Source organism: Marmota monax, unplaced genomic scaffold (assembly GCF_021218885.2).
Source record: "Marmota monax isolate L192 unplaced genomic scaffold, Marmota_monax_Labrador192_F-V1.1 WCK01_AAM20220418_F8-fsc00137, whole genome shotgun sequence".
NCBI classification, from domain to species: Eukaryota; Metazoa; Chordata; class Mammalia; order Rodentia; family Sciuridae; genus Marmota; species Marmota monax.
Window position 1 is genome coordinate 1,660,518 of NW_026692854.1, and position 18,632 is coordinate 1,679,149.

At 36.6% G+C, this 18,632-nt stretch overlaps 1 protein-coding gene and 1 long non-coding RNA gene across 12 annotated transcripts in view; one reads left to right on the forward strand and one right to left on the reverse strand.

Annotated features, from left to right (window-relative positions):
* Window positions 1-18,632, reverse strand: part of Lmo7 (LIM domain 7) — a 217,287-nt gene that overhangs the window by 88,373 nt on the left and 110,282 nt on the right. For 7 of the 11 annotated variants that reach the window (XM_046449438.2, XM_046449439.2, XM_046449441.2 and 4 more), the window contains exon 5: window positions 9,419-9,525. In XM_046449438.2, coding sequence (XP_046305394.1) covers window positions 9,419-9,525 — 107 coding nt within the window. Of the gene's footprint in view, window positions 1-9,418; window positions 9,526-9,621; window positions 9,771-10,023; window positions 10,123-18,632 lie in introns of those variants that run through there. The other 4 variants (XM_046449447.2, XM_046449442.2, XM_046449440.2 and 1 more) reach the window with 2 other exon arrangements.
* On the forward strand, window positions 13,694-17,504 carry LOC124095973 (uncharacterized). The gene is made up of 2 exons (XR_006852743.2): window positions 13,694-14,819; window positions 17,163-17,504. It is a non-coding gene; the product is annotated as an uncharacterized LOC124095973 (long non-coding RNA).

The following is an 18,632-nucleotide window of genomic DNA, read 5'->3' on the forward strand; positions in this document are numbered from 1 at the left end:
AGAACTCAAAGCTTAGGCTTCCATCAGGAGATGTTCACATCTGTAATAAAGAAATTTTCTCTTTCTTGTCAACAATACAAAAAGGAGAACAGAAAATATGGGGAGAAAGAACATCAAGTTATTATTTCCCAATAATGGGGAAGTTGGCATGCCCTGTACCAATATTTAATGGTAACATTACACCAAGCCCCTTTGTTGAAAAAAGTTCATCACCCAAATTTCCAAGGATCTGGAGCCTCGCCTCATCCTTTGCAGCCTCAGAAATTTGTGTGTGTGTGCTTTATTCTTGGGCATTCGATAAGTGAATACACACAATTATATACAAAACTGAGATGATTTTTTCCTTCTCAGTATTAAGCCAAAAAAATGTCTAACAACATGTCAGCCAAATTGTTTATGCAGATACACTGATTCCTTTGAAGATTATTTCCACATCTCAGTAAATTAAAAAAACACTGAAAAGCATTTCAAAAAAAAAAATCTGGCAGCCATCAATAAGATTCTAATGTAATAAGAATAGATATACTTGATATTTATTTAGGGATTCCTCCCCTAAATTGCTCTAAGCACACAGAGCAAACCCTTGTTAAACTGACAGTACTTAAAGCAAACAGAGCTCAATTCAAAACAGGTGCTTCTCTCAGTGCACTAAATCGCCACTTTTTCCTTTTCTTCCTTTTTTCCTTCAGAAAAATTGGCTTATCTGAACTATGTTGACTTACACTATGTTTTCAAACCTACTCCTTTTTGAAGGAGAGAATTCACTGTAAAAATTACACCTACCATTTACATTTTTAAATTTTAATGTGAGACATTTAGATTTACATGGTAAGCAGACTACCTTTCCTTAAAATTAAAGGTTTTTCGGTGACTCCTGGGCCAAGCCATCTTCAATTTACTGAGCCTATGTATCAGTGGTTTCTGAAACAGCAGTACTAAGCTCTTCAGAAGATAAGGTGATAACATACAACTCTGTTTCCCAGTTTAGAAGAGATGTTCAGAAAGGTATATGTCTCTGAGAAATGAAGGATTAAGCAACCATTCTCACCCAGGACTGGGGATCACCATGATAGAAATGATACCAGGGCAATTACCCCTAAAATGTAACTGTTTCATTAACCTAAACTCTTAAAAACAAGCAATAGCCAATAAAAATCTTTCATGCCATTCTATTTAATATTTGAAAGATTTTACTTTTTAAAAGAAAAAAAAATCAAATTGTGTCAACACACATCAACATAAAAGTATACTCCTAGTTTCTTGACATTTTCTCGTTGTTTACAAATAAAACCAGAACTAAATACTGGGCAAGTCTTTTCATGTCAAAGACAATGCCTATTGCTATGTATAATTTTAACACCTAGGGCAAAAACCACATGCTTTGGTTAATTTAATCAAGCCTTTTTATGCTGTTAGTATAGTTGCCTTTTGATGGACAAATATGAGAGGTCCAAAAAAGATCAGCTAAGTTTTTTTTTCTGGGTAAAAAAAAAAAAAAAAAAAAAACTGTGGTGTGTCTTTGAGCTCAGCAAAGACAAGATTATGAATACCTATTCCAAAATGAATAATCATAAGTCCTACAAAAACTTCTCAGATAAGTTCTGATCTCATCTATCTAAAAGATCACCTATTTGTGAACAAAAAACTTTTCACATAAGTGAAAGAGAAAACAGGCAATAATAAAAATAAGCCAATCAATGTGAAAGCTCTGAATCTAAATTAGTATTCTAGATTGCCTTTTTTTAATTCATTAAAGTACTTTTGGGTTATGCTCTTTTTTAAAATACAGAAATAAAGTTTTTTAAAGACATGTTAAAATACATAAAATGTGTCAGAAAAAAAACAGGAAAAAAATTGAGTCTCGAAAAAGTTAATAAAACTGAACTGGCCCCACATACACAGGGGCAAGAGCAAATAAACTTAGCTGTCTGTACTTTGGTCTCCAGTCTTACTATTCTAACAACAACAACAACAAATGTAATGAGATAACTAAACATAAATGTCCAAAAAAAACCCATATCTGTTTTAATATCTGCCCCGAATAGAGAGAAGGCATAAGACTGAAACAGCCATTCTCAAAAATAAAGTCCTGTAGCTTATAATCACAATTTAAGTAACCAGGGATGATTTTTTTACTCCATATTTCCCTACAGGTACACATACCTTCACAGGATCAAAAAAAAAAAAAAAGGATGGCCAAGTTATGAAAATGTTCACAATAATTACTCAATACCATTTACTGAGCACTAACTATAATTCCAGGGGCATACACTTTACATTCATGACTTTGTTTAATCACCACAACATTCTTATGAGGTAGGGGTATCACCCAAGGGGTACTGTTGGATGAGTTCCAAGCAAAGAGTCCTTAATCTGTCTTATTTACTGAAGTACTTCCAGGGTTTAGCACAGAACTTGACACAGAGCAGTCAACTATTACTTGCCATATTGAACTTACAGAGAAATTAATCCAGCATGAAGAGGAAAAACAACCTGTGTAAGGTCATTCAGCCACCAAAAAGTACAGGATATGATTAAACTCAAATCAGGAGATACCAAATCTTCTGCACTCATCCAAGATGCTTCTGTCCACCACAAATTGCTACACATCTATGGAATGTTCTTGTTCCATTCCAGGGAGAAGTGACTGAAACCCAGCCTGGGGTTTAATAGAGACAGTTCGTTTGAACTTCTCTCTTTAAGCTTCTTTGTGTTCATATTCTTCAAATTGTTTTTAATTATGCCAGAGTCAAAGCTAGTATGACTAGGGTAAGAGGTGCACTTCAGTGTTTAATGCTAGACAAAGGTAAGAGGGACCACAGCAGCCAGCTTGACTGTGGAAGCAGTAAGCCTTACAGTAAAATCATTGGTAAAATGTCTTATTAAAATAAAACTAATGACTCTTCATAAGAAATGACCTCTATTACGGGTTCTTGTTCTTCAAAAATTCTATTCCTTGCCATGCAGCTTCTACAAAATATTCCAACTACTTATATAATCACATTTTTCCACCCAAACTCTGAAGATTTTAGATTTATTTCAAAAGATGATACATAATTGGTAATCATGATAGAAAAGGCATAGAATATTTCTAGTACTTCATGTATACATATTTATGTAAATATACATCCTTCCAATGTCAGTTAAACCAATTAGTATTTGTCATTTATACATCAACATAAGAATTCATTGAAACTTCCACCGACTACTTCGAAAGGCACATGGTGCAAAGTTCATATTTTATATTATTACTCACCACAAAGAGGAAACCAACCCTCTTTTAAACTGTACAAGTTTCGGATTGCATTGTAATATGCCATATCATTACTCTGGCATGATAAGTGAAAGGCAATTGAAACCAAAAGTTCATTGACTGCTTTGCCAGACCTACTTGCATTTGAAGGATAAGAACAAACAGATGAAGACTTATGAATTTCTCCCCATGTTCAAAGCTTGGTTTTAAAAGGTTCAGGAAGTCTTCCAAATTAAAATTCAATTTTTAAATAAGCATTTACACCTATGGTGTCAGGTATCAAGGAGAAAAAGGAAATAATATGTGCTCCCTGCCCTCAAATAGTCTCAGAAAAGTTACACATAGATGAGAAAAGTGCTTGATACCCAGCTGAAGCTACTGTGTCACCAATCAGAAAGTTTCCTGTTTAAAAGCTTATACAATTTCTATCTTCCTAGAGAACCCTATATATTTTTTACACATGTATTCCAATGGTGAATTCATGGGCCTATCTCCCCAACTATCATGTGAATCCCACTGAGAGCAGCTCTCCATTAAGTACCTGTCACATAGAAGATGACAAATGCATGAATTCTCTAAAACCAAAATTTCCTTTCCCCAGACTGTCATTTTGTACTCTGTAGCTTCAGAAAGAAATTCAAGCATATACACCCTGCTACCTCTATCCTTACACAAATGATCAGTTAAACCAGGCCAGAATAGAAAATGAAACTCGAGAGATTAAAAATAAATGCTTACTACTTCTATAGTTACTAGCGAAGCTCATATTTTCAAAAACAGCTGAGAGAACTATAGATATGATAGAGCGTGGAATTTTAAAAGTTAGATTCATTCAGCATAAGCAGCCCTACAGACAAAATTTTGAGAAAGAAGATTATCTTCCACAAGTCTCTGAAGGGCCTTGATATAAAACAAATGCTATCTGATCAGGGGAAGTGACAAACTGCTGTTGTCACCCTGTCATCTGCTCATGAATTGACTCATATCAACTGCTAATCAGATCAGGCACCAAGTGAGACTCTTTGAAACAATGAATACACATGAGGTAACTTTTAAAGATAAAGACCTGGCCAGATCCAGCATGAAGTCATACCCAGCAGGCGGAAGAATCAGACCCCAAGGCTTTTTGGGGTTTGAGGGAGCAGAGAGCTCAGTAAGGAGAAGTGCCATCTAGAAACTTGTGTATCTGAGAAATAGATTAAGAACTTGAAATGAAGAAAACAGACACAATTAAAATTTCAGTCCTGCTATAGCTTATCCCAGACCTGCCTCATATTCCACAACTTTTCTTTGCACCTAAGACTCTTGGACAGTCAAACTATGCAATTAAAAGAGCATTTACAAACTGGGCCACACATTTTTGCTACTAGCCTTTAACAGAAGCTCAGACATCTGAAGAATTAATGTCCCCTCCCAGTAAATCCCTATCCCCAAAGAATGGCTGAATGGGACAGAAATGTATACAGTACAATGAGCTTCCTTTCTGTTTTTCCCTTCTCACAAGATGATAGTAAGGGAACATTTGAAAATAATAACATGAATTGGCAGGTGGAATTCACCATGTTCAAGGTACAGATCCAAGACCGGATCATTAACCTTGCTTTAAAAAAAAAATTAAAATGTTGAAAAATTCATTTGAAAGACACAGATTTGGGAAATAAAATATATATATATATTTTATATAAAATATATATATATATATATATATATCTAGATTAAATCAGAAAAGGGCAGAAATTAAAGAACTCAAAATAAGTATATTTTTACTTGCATGAGTAAACCTTAATACACTCACACCCATCAAGCTCAATTTGAGAAACTGTTAGAAAAGGTTGTCATCTGGGAACCTGACTCCTAAGAAATGACTTACAGCATTGCCACAAAAATCAAGCACCCTTTTGAAGCTTTAGAAACACTTCCATCTTTAAAATATCATTTTTAGCCTCCTTTATTTTCATGATGGAAAATGTCAACACTAATTTTGCTTCCAACCACTGTTCCTTTGGCAACTAGCACATGTAAAGACAGATTGTTAATTTCTGTACCCTCACTTTAGTACATTTTAATAATTTAGTCAATATCAATGTTTATTAAAGTTACATTTTATACTTAAAACATTAATACCCTAAATAATGGTGGAGAGTAAGTCTCTACCAGAAAATAATTTATTTGAATGACTGAAATATATTGTGCTCCAAAAAACTGCCATCCTGTAATTATATTATGAACAGAATGTATCTGAAGAAGTGCTAAAAAAGCTGGATTGAAAGAGTAAGGGGGTGGAAAGTAAAAACATGTTTACAATCTGTTCAAATTCTCAACCTAAAAATTTAGATTTAAATCTGTTAAAGCAACAGTTTCAATACAGGACATAGTTTCTAAGATAAGTTGCTAAACATGTAAAAATAAAATTGTTAATGTTAAGTTTCTAGCTTTCTTCCAACTCTGAGTACACCAATAGAGGACCTCTGACCTACCCTGTTGAGTTACTTTCACCTATAAGCAATTGCTCCGAACTTCTATCAATGACCAGATGCCACTACAGAGACCATGACATTTGCTCTCACAGGTCCCCAGTATGCAGTGGCATGTGCATATGGTCACTGTACTTAATCTTCTACAGATGTTTTACAGAAGGTGTGCATAGACAGCTCTGTGAAGGTCACACCACCTACTCTCTGTGGATTGTGTATGATAAATTCAGTATGGATGTCTATGTTAAATTCAGTAAATGGCTATTACAATGTAAGCTGAATTTCACACCCTTAGAATGGAACAGACCTCCGTCTACCCCCTATGGAGAATAAATCACAAATTTGCTATTGGGAAGAAAGAATGTAAAGATGGATCCTATCCATTAAATCAAAGATCTCAAAATTAAAAGTGGCAATTGACTCTTGGAATAGATGAAATACCAAAATGAATGGAATCATTCGAACATAGGAAGAATTCAAACTACTACTTCCTGTAATGTAAAATAAATCAGAAAATTAAAGCATATGTAAGTATATATAATTACAGACATATAAAGTGTACTCTGGTTTTGTTTCACTTGTGAAAAGTTAAACTGTAAGTCTCAAATTGCTGGAAAACAGTTTTATTTAAGGGCCTGAATTATTGAAGTTATCTACTAGCAACTTCTGCTATTATTCTCAACACACAACTCTCCCAGGTTGCACACACCCACTCCATATTTATTCTCTCCACACACTAACAAAAAGCACCTCAAGTTCACCAGCACAGAGGATAATATCAACTATCCATTCCTGTTTGCTCTCAGTATGGCACGGTTACATTGCACTTGCAATGAGGCCAATGACGGCTCTATACACTGTTAGGTGCAACTTAAGTAGCTGAATAATGACAGACCATTTAAAATAATCAGAGCTTGACACATGTTGGTTCAACTGAATGTATAGATGAGCAAAATAATCTCAAAGTATTTATACACATGCTCAGATAAATCACAATAAGCCTTCATATTAAAATAGATAATAAGCCAGGCGAGGTAGCGCACACCTATAATCCCAGCAGCTCAGGAGGGGGAGGCAGGAGGATCATGGATTCAAAGCCAGCCTCAGCAATTTAGCGAGGTGCTAAGAAACTCAGTGACACCCTTTCTCTAATTTAAAAAAAAAAAAATACAAAATAGGGCTAGAGATTTGGCTCAGTGGTTGAGTGCCCGAGTTCAATCCCTGATACACCCTCCAAAAAACAAAAGAAAATAGACAATAAACGTAACACAAAAATGGAGCAATTACTATATACCTACCTACAAGTAGTTGCATTCTAATAGTGTGTCAAAAGTCTGTCACTGTCAGTATCCTTCATTTCCACATGGCTATCTTGCTGGCAAAGAGGATTCAAGTATGGAATTCTAAGCCAGTTTCTCAACTCCAGCATTATCAGAAAAATTCTTCATTATTGAGACTGTCCTTTGCACTCAAGAGTATTTAGCATCATCCCTGACCCAGTGGATGCCTGTGGCACCCCTCCCCAGCTATGACAACTAAAAGTGTCTCCAAACATTGACAAGTGTCCCCAAGGAGGCAAAACAGCCTCCCATTGAGAACTACTGACCTAATCAAGTCCTTTAATCTACAATAATAATAGGACAATATTTGACCTATAGGAGCCTCCACATAAGAACAAAAACTAAAAACTACAATGCATTACTATTCAGTAAGCAATTATTTGCTTTCCTTTAAACCTGCTTCCTTTAATAAAAATGCTGTCTCAGGGCATAAGAGTTTAGCCAACATTTTTAAAGAAGTCATTTGCCAGCTTTCTTGTGTCTCAGCTGGGAGGCTCCAGGGCTCTGGAAATGGCAGACCCAGAGCCAACCAGTCGTCCCTTCATCCCAATGATCAGGGGAAAAGTTCTTACTCAAAGTTCTCGCTCAGGCATCCTTGCTGGAAAGACTGAGGCACACCTTGCTTTGATAGACTTGTGGTTTCCACTGAAACAAGTTATTCTGCATACTTCTTACTACAGCTGTAAATACGTGACCTCTCGGTTTCACTTTGCCAGTAATTTAATTTCATTAAAGGCTGAACCCAGATACTGATTTTTCTTAAACATTTCAGACCCAATAGCTCCTGAAATAAGCTCCAAGAAAGCTTGGTACATAGCACACTTGAAATTAGGAACCAACAAACATGTTTTGCCTATTCCTTAGCCTACTCAAATATAAGATGCAGAGTTTCAAAACAATAGGATTTCAGGGGAAAGCAATCTTATTCTTAATTGACACCAACAACTCAAGCAAAAGATGACTTTTAAGATCTAAAGTTTCTCTGCCTATCAGCTGTGAAAGAATATGCTGATTAGGAAAAATAGAACAAATGCATTTAGAAAATTTTTTTCATGGACATTAAACACAACCTCACATACTACAGAAGGAAACATTTCAGTAATAAAACTTAGGATATCTCAACTACCTTTCAATTAATCAAAACTGCAAACTCTTCCCTGACATGCACATATCGCTGCCATAGAATCAGAAAAACATTCAACAGATACAGAAGCAGGTATGTTTGAAACTGCTCATTTAAAAATATGTACTGTTAGACTTTAAAAGCTAATGCTACCTGAGATTTTAGATTGTACTATTAGAAGACACTGTATACGATCAAAAATATTTATGTAGTTATTTTCCTTCATTTAAAAAAATGGCCATATTTAAGATTTTTATACTCAGTTTTTAATGAACACTGAAGCCACTATCCAGAGACTATTAACTACATAAACTAAATCTTTGTCTAAATCGGTATAAACTGATTTGTTTTACTTTCATTATCTCTACAGATAGAACAAAGTATTTATTTCCTCACTTGGAAAAATGTTAGTTAGGCTTAAGAGCCCTGGTATGGAGGTAGTTATCATTAAAAAATTAAACAATTTTCCTGTCACATTTATCTGGCAACATGAGTTTATTACTGATTTCTTGAAAGCAAATTAAATTTATAGAAAAACAATCTCAGAAGAGCTTAAAATCAGAGTTCCTGAAACCATACACTCACATATGAACACCATTTTCCACCTAAATTTCAAGAGTATACCTACAGACATGCTTTCAAGCCCACTTTGGCTTTCTTGTCCAAACTACTGAAAAAGTGAGAAACAGTTCATTTTTTTTTTTTTTTTAAAAAGCAACAACTGACAAGGTCTTCACAGGCATTACATGTTGGTCTCAGGCACTTCTACCTTCCAAATACTAATAAAGTTTTTTTTCACCACTGTCCCACTCTAATTTTTTATGTTAACATAAAATTTTTATGTATCTTAATTCCTAATATATGAAAAACTATCTTAAAATAATTATTTTTACTGTGTGAACTATAACATGATCTCTAAATACACTTGATAAATATAATGAATATGCTCCACATAAGTAACCAAACACTACCACATTGGACAAGCATTAAAATATGAACTACCACTTTGGTCAGTACAGAGATTTACAATAAGACTATGAAATGCTACCAATTACAGACAACTTCACATTCACAGTCCCTGAGCCATTTTTTAAATAGTCTAATCGGAATGAGAACACAGGAAGACAGAGAAGAACAAATTTTCAGTAATCACAAGCTCTCAGCAATTATTTCACTTAAGCTGCAAGTCCTAGTTTAAAAAAATATATAACAAACCAATGAAACTTACTTGACAGTGACTCGATTAGATAAATCCTGTAGATCCCCAGGATGGAAAAGCTGGGCTTCTTTCAATCCAATCTGTTCACAAGCTTTCAAAAATACGTTTATATTATCCTGTGAAAAGAATTGGAAAGTGAATGCTTAGCCGAGCTCGTTCTCAAAGGTTACAAATTTTTATGATACAACTTCCCAGCTTCAAAGTCCAATTACAGTCAGCAAAAGAGACGGCAGCAAGACCCATCCAAACATATATCAGGAAAAAAAATACATGGGCACAAATAGCCTTTCAGTCTTCCAGAGCATAAAAGGCAGTGCTATCTTATGTGCAAGCATACACTGCTTCTGTGATCTTTGTGACTGGCACGTTAAACATTACCTGTTATAGGACAAGTGCCTAGCCACTGAGCAGTAATCTACACTTTGATGTCAGCTCTGTTCTGCAAACAAACGCCCTCTTCCCAGCTTCGCACGACAAGCCTCACCTCTCCTCTTTAAAAATAACTCCAGCTACTGACATTCACCCACCCAGAAACTGTTGGCAAGGAAGAAATAAGAGGAGGAACGTTCTGTTTCTATGATTACAAATTACAGAATGACTGTGGAATACCACACCTGGAATCTGGGTTTGGTTGCCGAGCCAGCTCTTGACGGACAGGGAAACCATGCTATAAGACCAAGGAGAAGCCTGGTGCTCATTGGCTAAATCACACAGTTTAGGAGTGGCACATTATTCACTCCCTGCACCTGTTTAAAGAGCTGCCTCCAAAAAAAGAAAAAGAAAGAGAGAAAGAAAATCTATCCAAGGCTCTCCTCATATCTAATTTCAAAACCCAAACCTTTCACTCACAAACCAATGCTTCTCATTAATGTAAATTGCTGTACAAACACGGACTACTATGTGTCCTATTTTACAATCAGCTGCATTTCAACCACACACATTTGGTTACCAAAATTAGCTTGGGCTTCATCTCTACTACTCTTAACAAAGATGTAATGTTTTGAACAACTAATAATAAAAAAATAATTAATTAATTAATTAATTTTAAAAAAGAAAGCACTTTGTGGGGCCGATGTGGGATGATCCTATGTAAGCTCTTGGTCTTTGCTTTGTCAGGGATTTGGGGTACAGGAGTGTTCCCCTCACCAGACAACACTTATTGCTGGTCTACTTCAGCATGTGGGCAACACCTCCTCTAAGCTGTCTGCCTCCCTGAAACCTCACCTCCCTCCCCAGGAGTTCAGGGACCAGAAGATATTCATTCCCACAGTAAGGAAAGTAAGAATGGTGTGGCAAAGGGAGAGGGAATGATTAGAAAAAGAAAGGAGAGATAAGAAGCAAACTGAACAGCTTGGGTTCCTGGAGAGTGAGGGGAGTTAGGGAAAGTGCAGGAGGAGGGGTGACAAGAGAAAAGCAATGCTGATGGCTAGAGAAGTAAGGGGCATCATAAATCAATCTCTGTTCATAGAGGTGGTAGATCATTCTAGTATGTTCTTAGTAAAAGGCACTGCAAACTACCTAGCTAGAATTTGAAATCCATCAATCATTTTAAATAAGATGATTCCAAAGATTAAAAAAAAAAAAATTTAAGTCAAAAGTTGAGTAACTCAATGAGAGACACTGAATGTGACTTTAATTTGACTTTATGTAGAAAAAAGAAGAAATAATTTATTGGCAAAATTCCAGGAGAAACAAAAGGTAATTGTAGTGTTGAATACACAATTTCTAGAAACTATACTATCTGTAATTACCAGATGATACATGATTATGGTCTAAAACTGGCCACTGAGGAGCAGAGGAAAACAAATAGTTTGGTTCACCAATACTCCAAATTCTACAGGAAACAATTTCATATAATAAATGGAAAAATAAACTGATAGAAGACTTCCCATCAACTTAATTTGGCTCTGAATGTTTAAGGTATTATAAACTATTGGGCTGGGGATGTACTTCAGTGGTAGAGCACCTGTCTAGCATGTGCAAGGCTTTAGCACAGCAAAAAAAAAAAAAAAACTTTGTTTTAACTAACATATTATAATACTTTAAACTCAAAGTAAACTTATGGAACTTCAAGTCAAAACAATTCTTCACATATTTTATAGAAGTATTATCAACATTCATCTAGTTGACAATATGTACAGGTTGACAAGGACAAATAAAGCCACACATTCCTCAAAACCCATCTAAGTCTTTAAGGAGAAACCACTTAAAATCTAAAGTGACTACACCTCGAGACAATATTCAAGAAAAAATACAATTAACGATTACATGTTAGTCTTATGTAAATCCTCTATCTGAACCAAAAAGCAGAATATCTTTTAAATGGTTGACTTCAAGCAGAAAACCTGGTAAATAAAGTCACACAGAGCCTATACAACAGGAACAGCCTGTACTTAGATCAGAACTAACCTACATTGTGCTTACTAGACTTGAGCCCACTGTTAATTTATTTTTGCTATTTCAAAAGACCCAGGCAGAGAGCTGCCTCAGGGAATATACAAAAGTATAAAATTTTCATGTCTGTTGAAACATCAGGAAGCCATACTTAGTCATACCCAGGAAAGTATTTAGTCCTCATTTGATGGAACCATTTTTACTTGAAGTTACCAAAAATGAGAGTAAAAATAGATGACAAGTGGAAACAAATCTTATCTAATTGGACTGGTAGCCAGAACTCCAAATTAGCTCACCACTAACCAACTGCATGGCTTTGGAAATCTTAGTTAATCTTTCTGGCCCCATCTTCCCTATGTGTTGTAACAAGTAGAGTGTGGATCTGTAACCCATTACAAGGACAAACACTTCTCTCTGTAAGGGGAGGGAAGCCCTTCCCTCACCCAATCTGTCACATAAATACTTCATAACCCAACTTACATAAAATACTCAAAAGCCAACATGTCTAATCCCTACACTTTCAGTACCAAGAGCAGCTTCTTAGTAAATTTTTTAAAAAATAAATCCTAAAGTTATCTATTTAAATCCTTTTATTTAAAAATTTTTCTGTGAGTATGAATAAAGGCAGAAACATAAACAAGATTTTCTCTCCAAAATCTACTCCACCTGATTCATTATCAATTATCTCTCCTGATTAATTATTAAGAACTGAATGCTAACTAACTATAAGGAAGACAAAAAACTCTACAAAGACTCTTGGGTTTGTATTAGTTCTGCATAGTACCTCTATTAGTTATCTATTGCTGCATAACAAATTGTTCCAAACCTTAACCTCCTAAACAATGGACATTTATAATTTCACATCATTTCAGAGTTATTAGAAATTTGGGACTGGCCATAACTGGATCATTCTAACTTGGGGGATCTCTCACCAAGTTGTACTTGAGATGTCATCTAGGACTGAAGTCATCCAAAGATTTTGTTGGGGCTTGGGGTTGTCTGCAAGGTGACTGGCTCATATGGCTGAAAAATCAGCACTGCTTGTTGACAGGAAACTTCAGTTCTTTACCAAATGGACATCTCCATAGAACCTCTTGATAGAAGCAATGGTGCAAGAGAGAGCAAGATGAACGTGCAATGTCTTATGCCCTACCATTCAAAGTCACATTCCATCATGTGCTCAATATTCTATTAGTTACAAAGGTCAGCACTATGATGCAGAAATTACACAAGAACATGAATACCAGGTGAGAATCACTAGGGGCATACTCAAGGACTGGCTTCCACATTTCATTCTCTGGAACCCAGTAATCCATGTCTTGCCCAGATATAAAATTCAATACTGCCTCCTAAGGTGCCCAAAATTCTCATCTCTTTACAAGATGAGTTCAAAGTCCAGAACCTTATTATCTAAGTCAGATTCAGGTGTGCAGCAGAGTCTCCTGAGGTATTATTCCTTAAGTACAGCTCTTGAGTTTCTCTCAACCGGACTGTCAATAAACAAAAAGGAAATTGCTTATCCTCCCCTATTCTCAGTATACAATGATGGGACAGGTGTACTACCCTCAGGATAGATAGTCCATTTTAAAGTATGGAGAAATGAAAGACACACCTGAGCCACACTGATCCAACAGGAATTCTCAAATTCCACAAGGCACAGGCTGGAAGTTCCTTTATTAGGACACAGACCAGGGTCTTGCAGAGTCCATGGGTTTTGGCTCCACACTCAAGAGTCATCGTTCCACCCTAAAAATCATCTTCCCGTTTCCTTGGAAAGTAGCTTGAATTTGCAGCTGTGTAGCTTTCTCAGTCTACTTCTTATCTTTCCCACAGAGATTTGGGGGAATCAAAGGAGTTTTAATTTTATAATCCTGTCTCTTTCAGTCTAAGTTGGCAGTGTTTCTGCAAATACAATTCTCTCAAAGATCCTCTAGATCTTCTGTGAATCTTACTAGACTTCACTTCATTAGACAAACACCTCACTCACTCATGAATCTCTGGAGAAGAAGCCCTTCTCTACCTGGTCTTCTGAGAAGATGAAGGGACAATACCCTGAAGCTTCTTAGAAGCCTTCTGCTGTGTTGGACAGATCTTCCAGGCACCACCTTGGATCCTTCTAGGAAGCTACTTGGATCTTTCTAGGATTTTACAACCACACCCTCAATTTCATCTTTAGAACTTGTTTTCCTGCCAATGCTCTGAATTTGATCTATGTCTGAAAACTATTTCTCAATTCCAGCAACATTTACTGACTTAAAGAGTCTGATGTCAATACCATCAATTCCTGTGTCCTTCCTGTTTATCAGTCTATTCTATGTCCACTTAGAAGACTGAACCAGTTAGATCCATTTCTGCAAAAGTTTCCTGAGTGTACAAGATCAAGGACTGTTTTGAGTATTATCCAGAAATTCTCCCCATCAATCAACCAAATATACTTCTCATGATTATTTAGGCCTGCAATTCCCAGAAAAGGCCTGTGTCTACTTTACGCAAAAAATTTTCAATAGAGAGACTGTTAACCCCTTTGAACCTGAGGACATGATGATATAGATCAATTTAACCTGAGGCCAAGAGACCTGGTGATTCCAATTTCTTTCCTATTTGTGATGCATCACCCAAGCCACTGCCTCTTGCCCTGGAATTGACAGTGTTAAAATTCTTAGCAGTTAAGTGTCAGCAATCAAGAGGTTGTAGATAACCTCTGAAGCAGAGAAATTCAACTGAGTCCATATCTTAAAATAATGGTTTGCAGACACTGGACCCAACTAGCCACATCAAACATGAGAGGGGAGCTATGCAGTCATCCCCCAGGTAAGGCTGATGATATACAACTGCATTACTAGCACCTACAACTGAATGCCAAGTCCACAGAACAGAAGCACTGGCCTCACCTGGGAGCTATTAGAAATGTACAATCTTGAGCTCCATCTCAGACCTACTACATCATGGAAGGCACAGGAAGGAGATCCCCCAATGACACAAGGCTTTGGAAACAACAATGTTTTTGGCAAACAAAGTGAGTAAGTATTATGAAATAGGACTTACAGCCATGTTAGTTAGTTTTTTGTCACTATGACCAAGATATCTGACAAAAAGAACTTAGAGGAGGAAAAGTATATTTTGGCTCATGGTTACAGAGGTTCAGTCCATCGTGGGTCAATTAGATTTCTCTGGGCCTGAAGTGAGATAGAACATCATGGTGGAAGGGTATGGTAAAGGAAAGCTGCTCAGCTCATGGCAGCTGGGAGGTTGTGGGGTGAAGCACACGGCAGATGCAGCCTTCTAAGGCACATTCCCAGTGGCCCACCTCCTCCAGCCACACCCCATCTACCCACAGTTATCACCAGTTAGTCCATTCAAATTGGCTGGACTGAGTAGGTTACAGCTTTCATAATCCAATAATTTCAGCTCTGAATATCTCTTCATAACACAGGAGCTTTAGGGGGACATCTGATATCCAAACCATAACAAGGAGAGTTTCTCTTTACTGTACATGTGAACACCTAGGGATTATGGACTTCACTAGTAGACAAACTGTCAAAAGTACTTGAATTCCATTCACATGATATTAACAGTGATCAATCAAAGTTATTTTAAAGCAACTTATAAGTAGAGAAGTAATTAAAATATATTCCAACTTGCATTTTAATTATACAGTTCCCACTAAGAAAGCAGTTGAGTCACAATCTGATCAGTTAGCACTTGTTTTTTAATTTATTATTTTGGCAAAATCATCCTCTGTCTTATGGTTTAGCTAATAATAAATGCAATCTGTCAAGTTACACCTACATTTGATGACTATAACATACAGGTAAACATTCATCAGAAATCCAAGTTAACTGTGAGAGAAATAAGTAACTACTCTGATCCTTTTTCAAAAAGGCTTTCCTTGGTTATCTATTTCTCCACAAAGAAAAAGGTCTGGTCATTGCTGATAGCAAGGGAGTCAAAGACAGGAGAATAGTGAAGATCTGTAACCTATAAAAATAGGAATAGGGGCCAACTAGGAAAGCATAAAGGAACTGCCAAGAGACACTGAGGGCCCAGGAGATTATGCATGGTAACGATGCCAGCAGGGTGGCGACTGATTTTTTTGCCAGTGTGCTTGGCAGAGCAGGAGAAAAAAACCACCACACCAAGCAAGGCAGAGCTGAGAATTGGCAAGTCAGGGCAGCTGAAAGCCTAAAGAAGGGCTGAGTGACTGGTAGAGGCTGGTTACTGAAATGTTTAATTAACTCAGATTACACTTAACTAGCTACACAAGGGCAATAACAGGCTTTGTCAAACTGCAACATGAACCAAGTGACAGTCCTTTAGTTTATTCAAATTAAACCTTACATTGAAAGTGAAGTAATTAAAAAATGCACTTCCTCTTTAAAAAAGCATTGAAACAGATCCTTAAAACTCTGTCCTCAAATTATCCACATTCTGTGCTCCAAAGTAAAGCCAGCAATTTGCCATTAAAAAAAAAAAAAGGCCATGTTATAATGATGTTAAAACAGACTTTATGAACGATAAAGCATATTTAAGGAATGAAAACTACATGGCAAGACTAGAGAGCTTGCAGGGAACTGGCACTTCTTCCCTGCAGCTTCCACCCACCCTTTAGGAATCACTTTTGCAGATGATGTTCCTGGATCCTCAGCCCTGTTAAAACTTTTCCAGTCCTGGGGACTTGCTGCTTCATGAGGCTGACTCATTTTTCAATCATTTTTCAAACCTAAGTCATGAAAGTCCAAAGACTCTCTCACTGTAAATGTAAAACACTGATCGATTCTAAACCCACCTACCCACCTGGGATTCAAATATAGCAGTACAACTCAATCACTTCACATGATCCCCTCAGCTACTGCCCCAGTTCTTCCACTTGCTCCTCACATCATCTCTTTAAATGTCCCTTATTTTCTCCACACATCTTGTCCCTCAAATGATGCCTTCAACTGAATAGCTAGTTTCCCCCAGGCTACTATCTATTGAGTTCTTTATGTCAGGGAGTAAACAAATTATCTTTTCCAAATTCTCATCCAAAAAACATTGTGAAGTCTCACTGTCCCCATTTTATACACAGGAAAACTGAGGCTTATATGGCCTGTCCAAGATCATACATTAACTTATGAAGCTGGGATTCAAATATAGCAGCACAACTCTTGAATATATGTTCTGTGTTATTTATAACCCCTGTATTGTTTCCTATTTCTGCTGTGACAAATTAGTGGTTTATAACAACCCATTATATTATTTTACCATTCTAAATGTTGTAAGTCCAAAATCAGTCTCACTGAGCTAAAATTAAGATATCTACAGGGCTATTGTCCTTCTGTTGCATTCTAGTATAAAATGCATTTCCTTGCTTTTTCAGTTTTTGAAGAACACCTACATTCCTTGGCTCAAGGTTCCATTCCTCCACCTTCAAAACAAGTTGCCTCAGGCCAAGTCTTTCTCACACTGCTGTCTACCTGGATCTCTTTCTTCTGAAGCTCACCTCCTCTTATAAGGATGTCTCAGATGACAGTGAGCCCACTCGGATCATGCAGGACACTCTCCTCATCTGAAGGTCCGTGGATTAGCAACCTTACTCCCTCCCATCTGTGACCTAATTCTCCCTCACCTAGTAAGATAATCATGATGTTTGTGGTTTATAATGCAGACATCTTTGAAGGTCATTGTTCTACCACCACAAATAAATGCCTCCTTAGAGACAGGTCCTGTGTGTTATGTTCTTCCTTCTTAGTATGAAGCATCTGTACCTCCAGCATGTAACCAATTATCACTCAAAGGTTCACTAACGTTGAGCTCATAAAATGAGGATAAAAGTGTTATCATGAGGGTTTCCTGATAAAAAGACAGGGTGATTTATGTTAAGAGTTTCTAGTATAGACTAAGTGGATCACAAATTAAGAGAAGTCACCTAACTTCTCTTGTTACAGGTGTGGGTACTTTTCATTGTGGCATCTATCTTATACTGTGATTAATTGATCCTATGGAGCAATACCCAGGGGCACTGATTTCAGATTTTACATATGAGTTTAAATGAACCACAGTCTAGTCAAGCAAGATAAGTTGAATATAGAAGAATCTGAATTGAAAATCATGTGATCATATCAGTGAAGTTCTCAGATAAAGGCTTAAATTGCAAGATTATGGACTCATATAATCTTTCTTTCAACTAAAATACACTTAATATCTATTCCTGATAAATATTCTTTTGGAGACTTGGGCCCATCCAGATCATTTTTAATTCCAGATTTTGATACCTAGTATACCAGCTAAACTTCATTGCTATAACACCTATAAATTAGACAGTATTTTCCACATTTTCACTCTTTTTTTTAACATAAACAGGATAATATAAATCCTTAAGACAAATGGCCAGAAGCCTTACTTAGGTCTGCATGAATTTAAACATTTTGGTTCATTAAAACTGAGCATTTCATTTTTTGTAGACAAGATTGGCTTCTAGTGATTACCTTGTTTCCTGACCAAAAAAAAAAAAAAAAAAATTTAAATCACAAAATGTCTCTTTAATCTCTTCCACGATGTTGCCAGGGAACATCATTTAAAATAGACACTGTTTACTTTTTTTCTTAAATTTACCAAACTATAACGTTTTGCAAGTGCCTCACTCTCCATATGTTTTCTCTTGATTCACCCCTTGGCACCACCAACACTCCTCCACCCCCAATTTATTGTCTCAATAAAGTACTGATGCAAAACCCCCAACACCCTCAGTCTATTAGCAGCTTCTGCACACTTTCTTCCATCAAAGCATTTGGCAACTCCAACCACTTCTCAACTGTCCCTGAGCCACCTCCCTTTTGCCTGCATAACT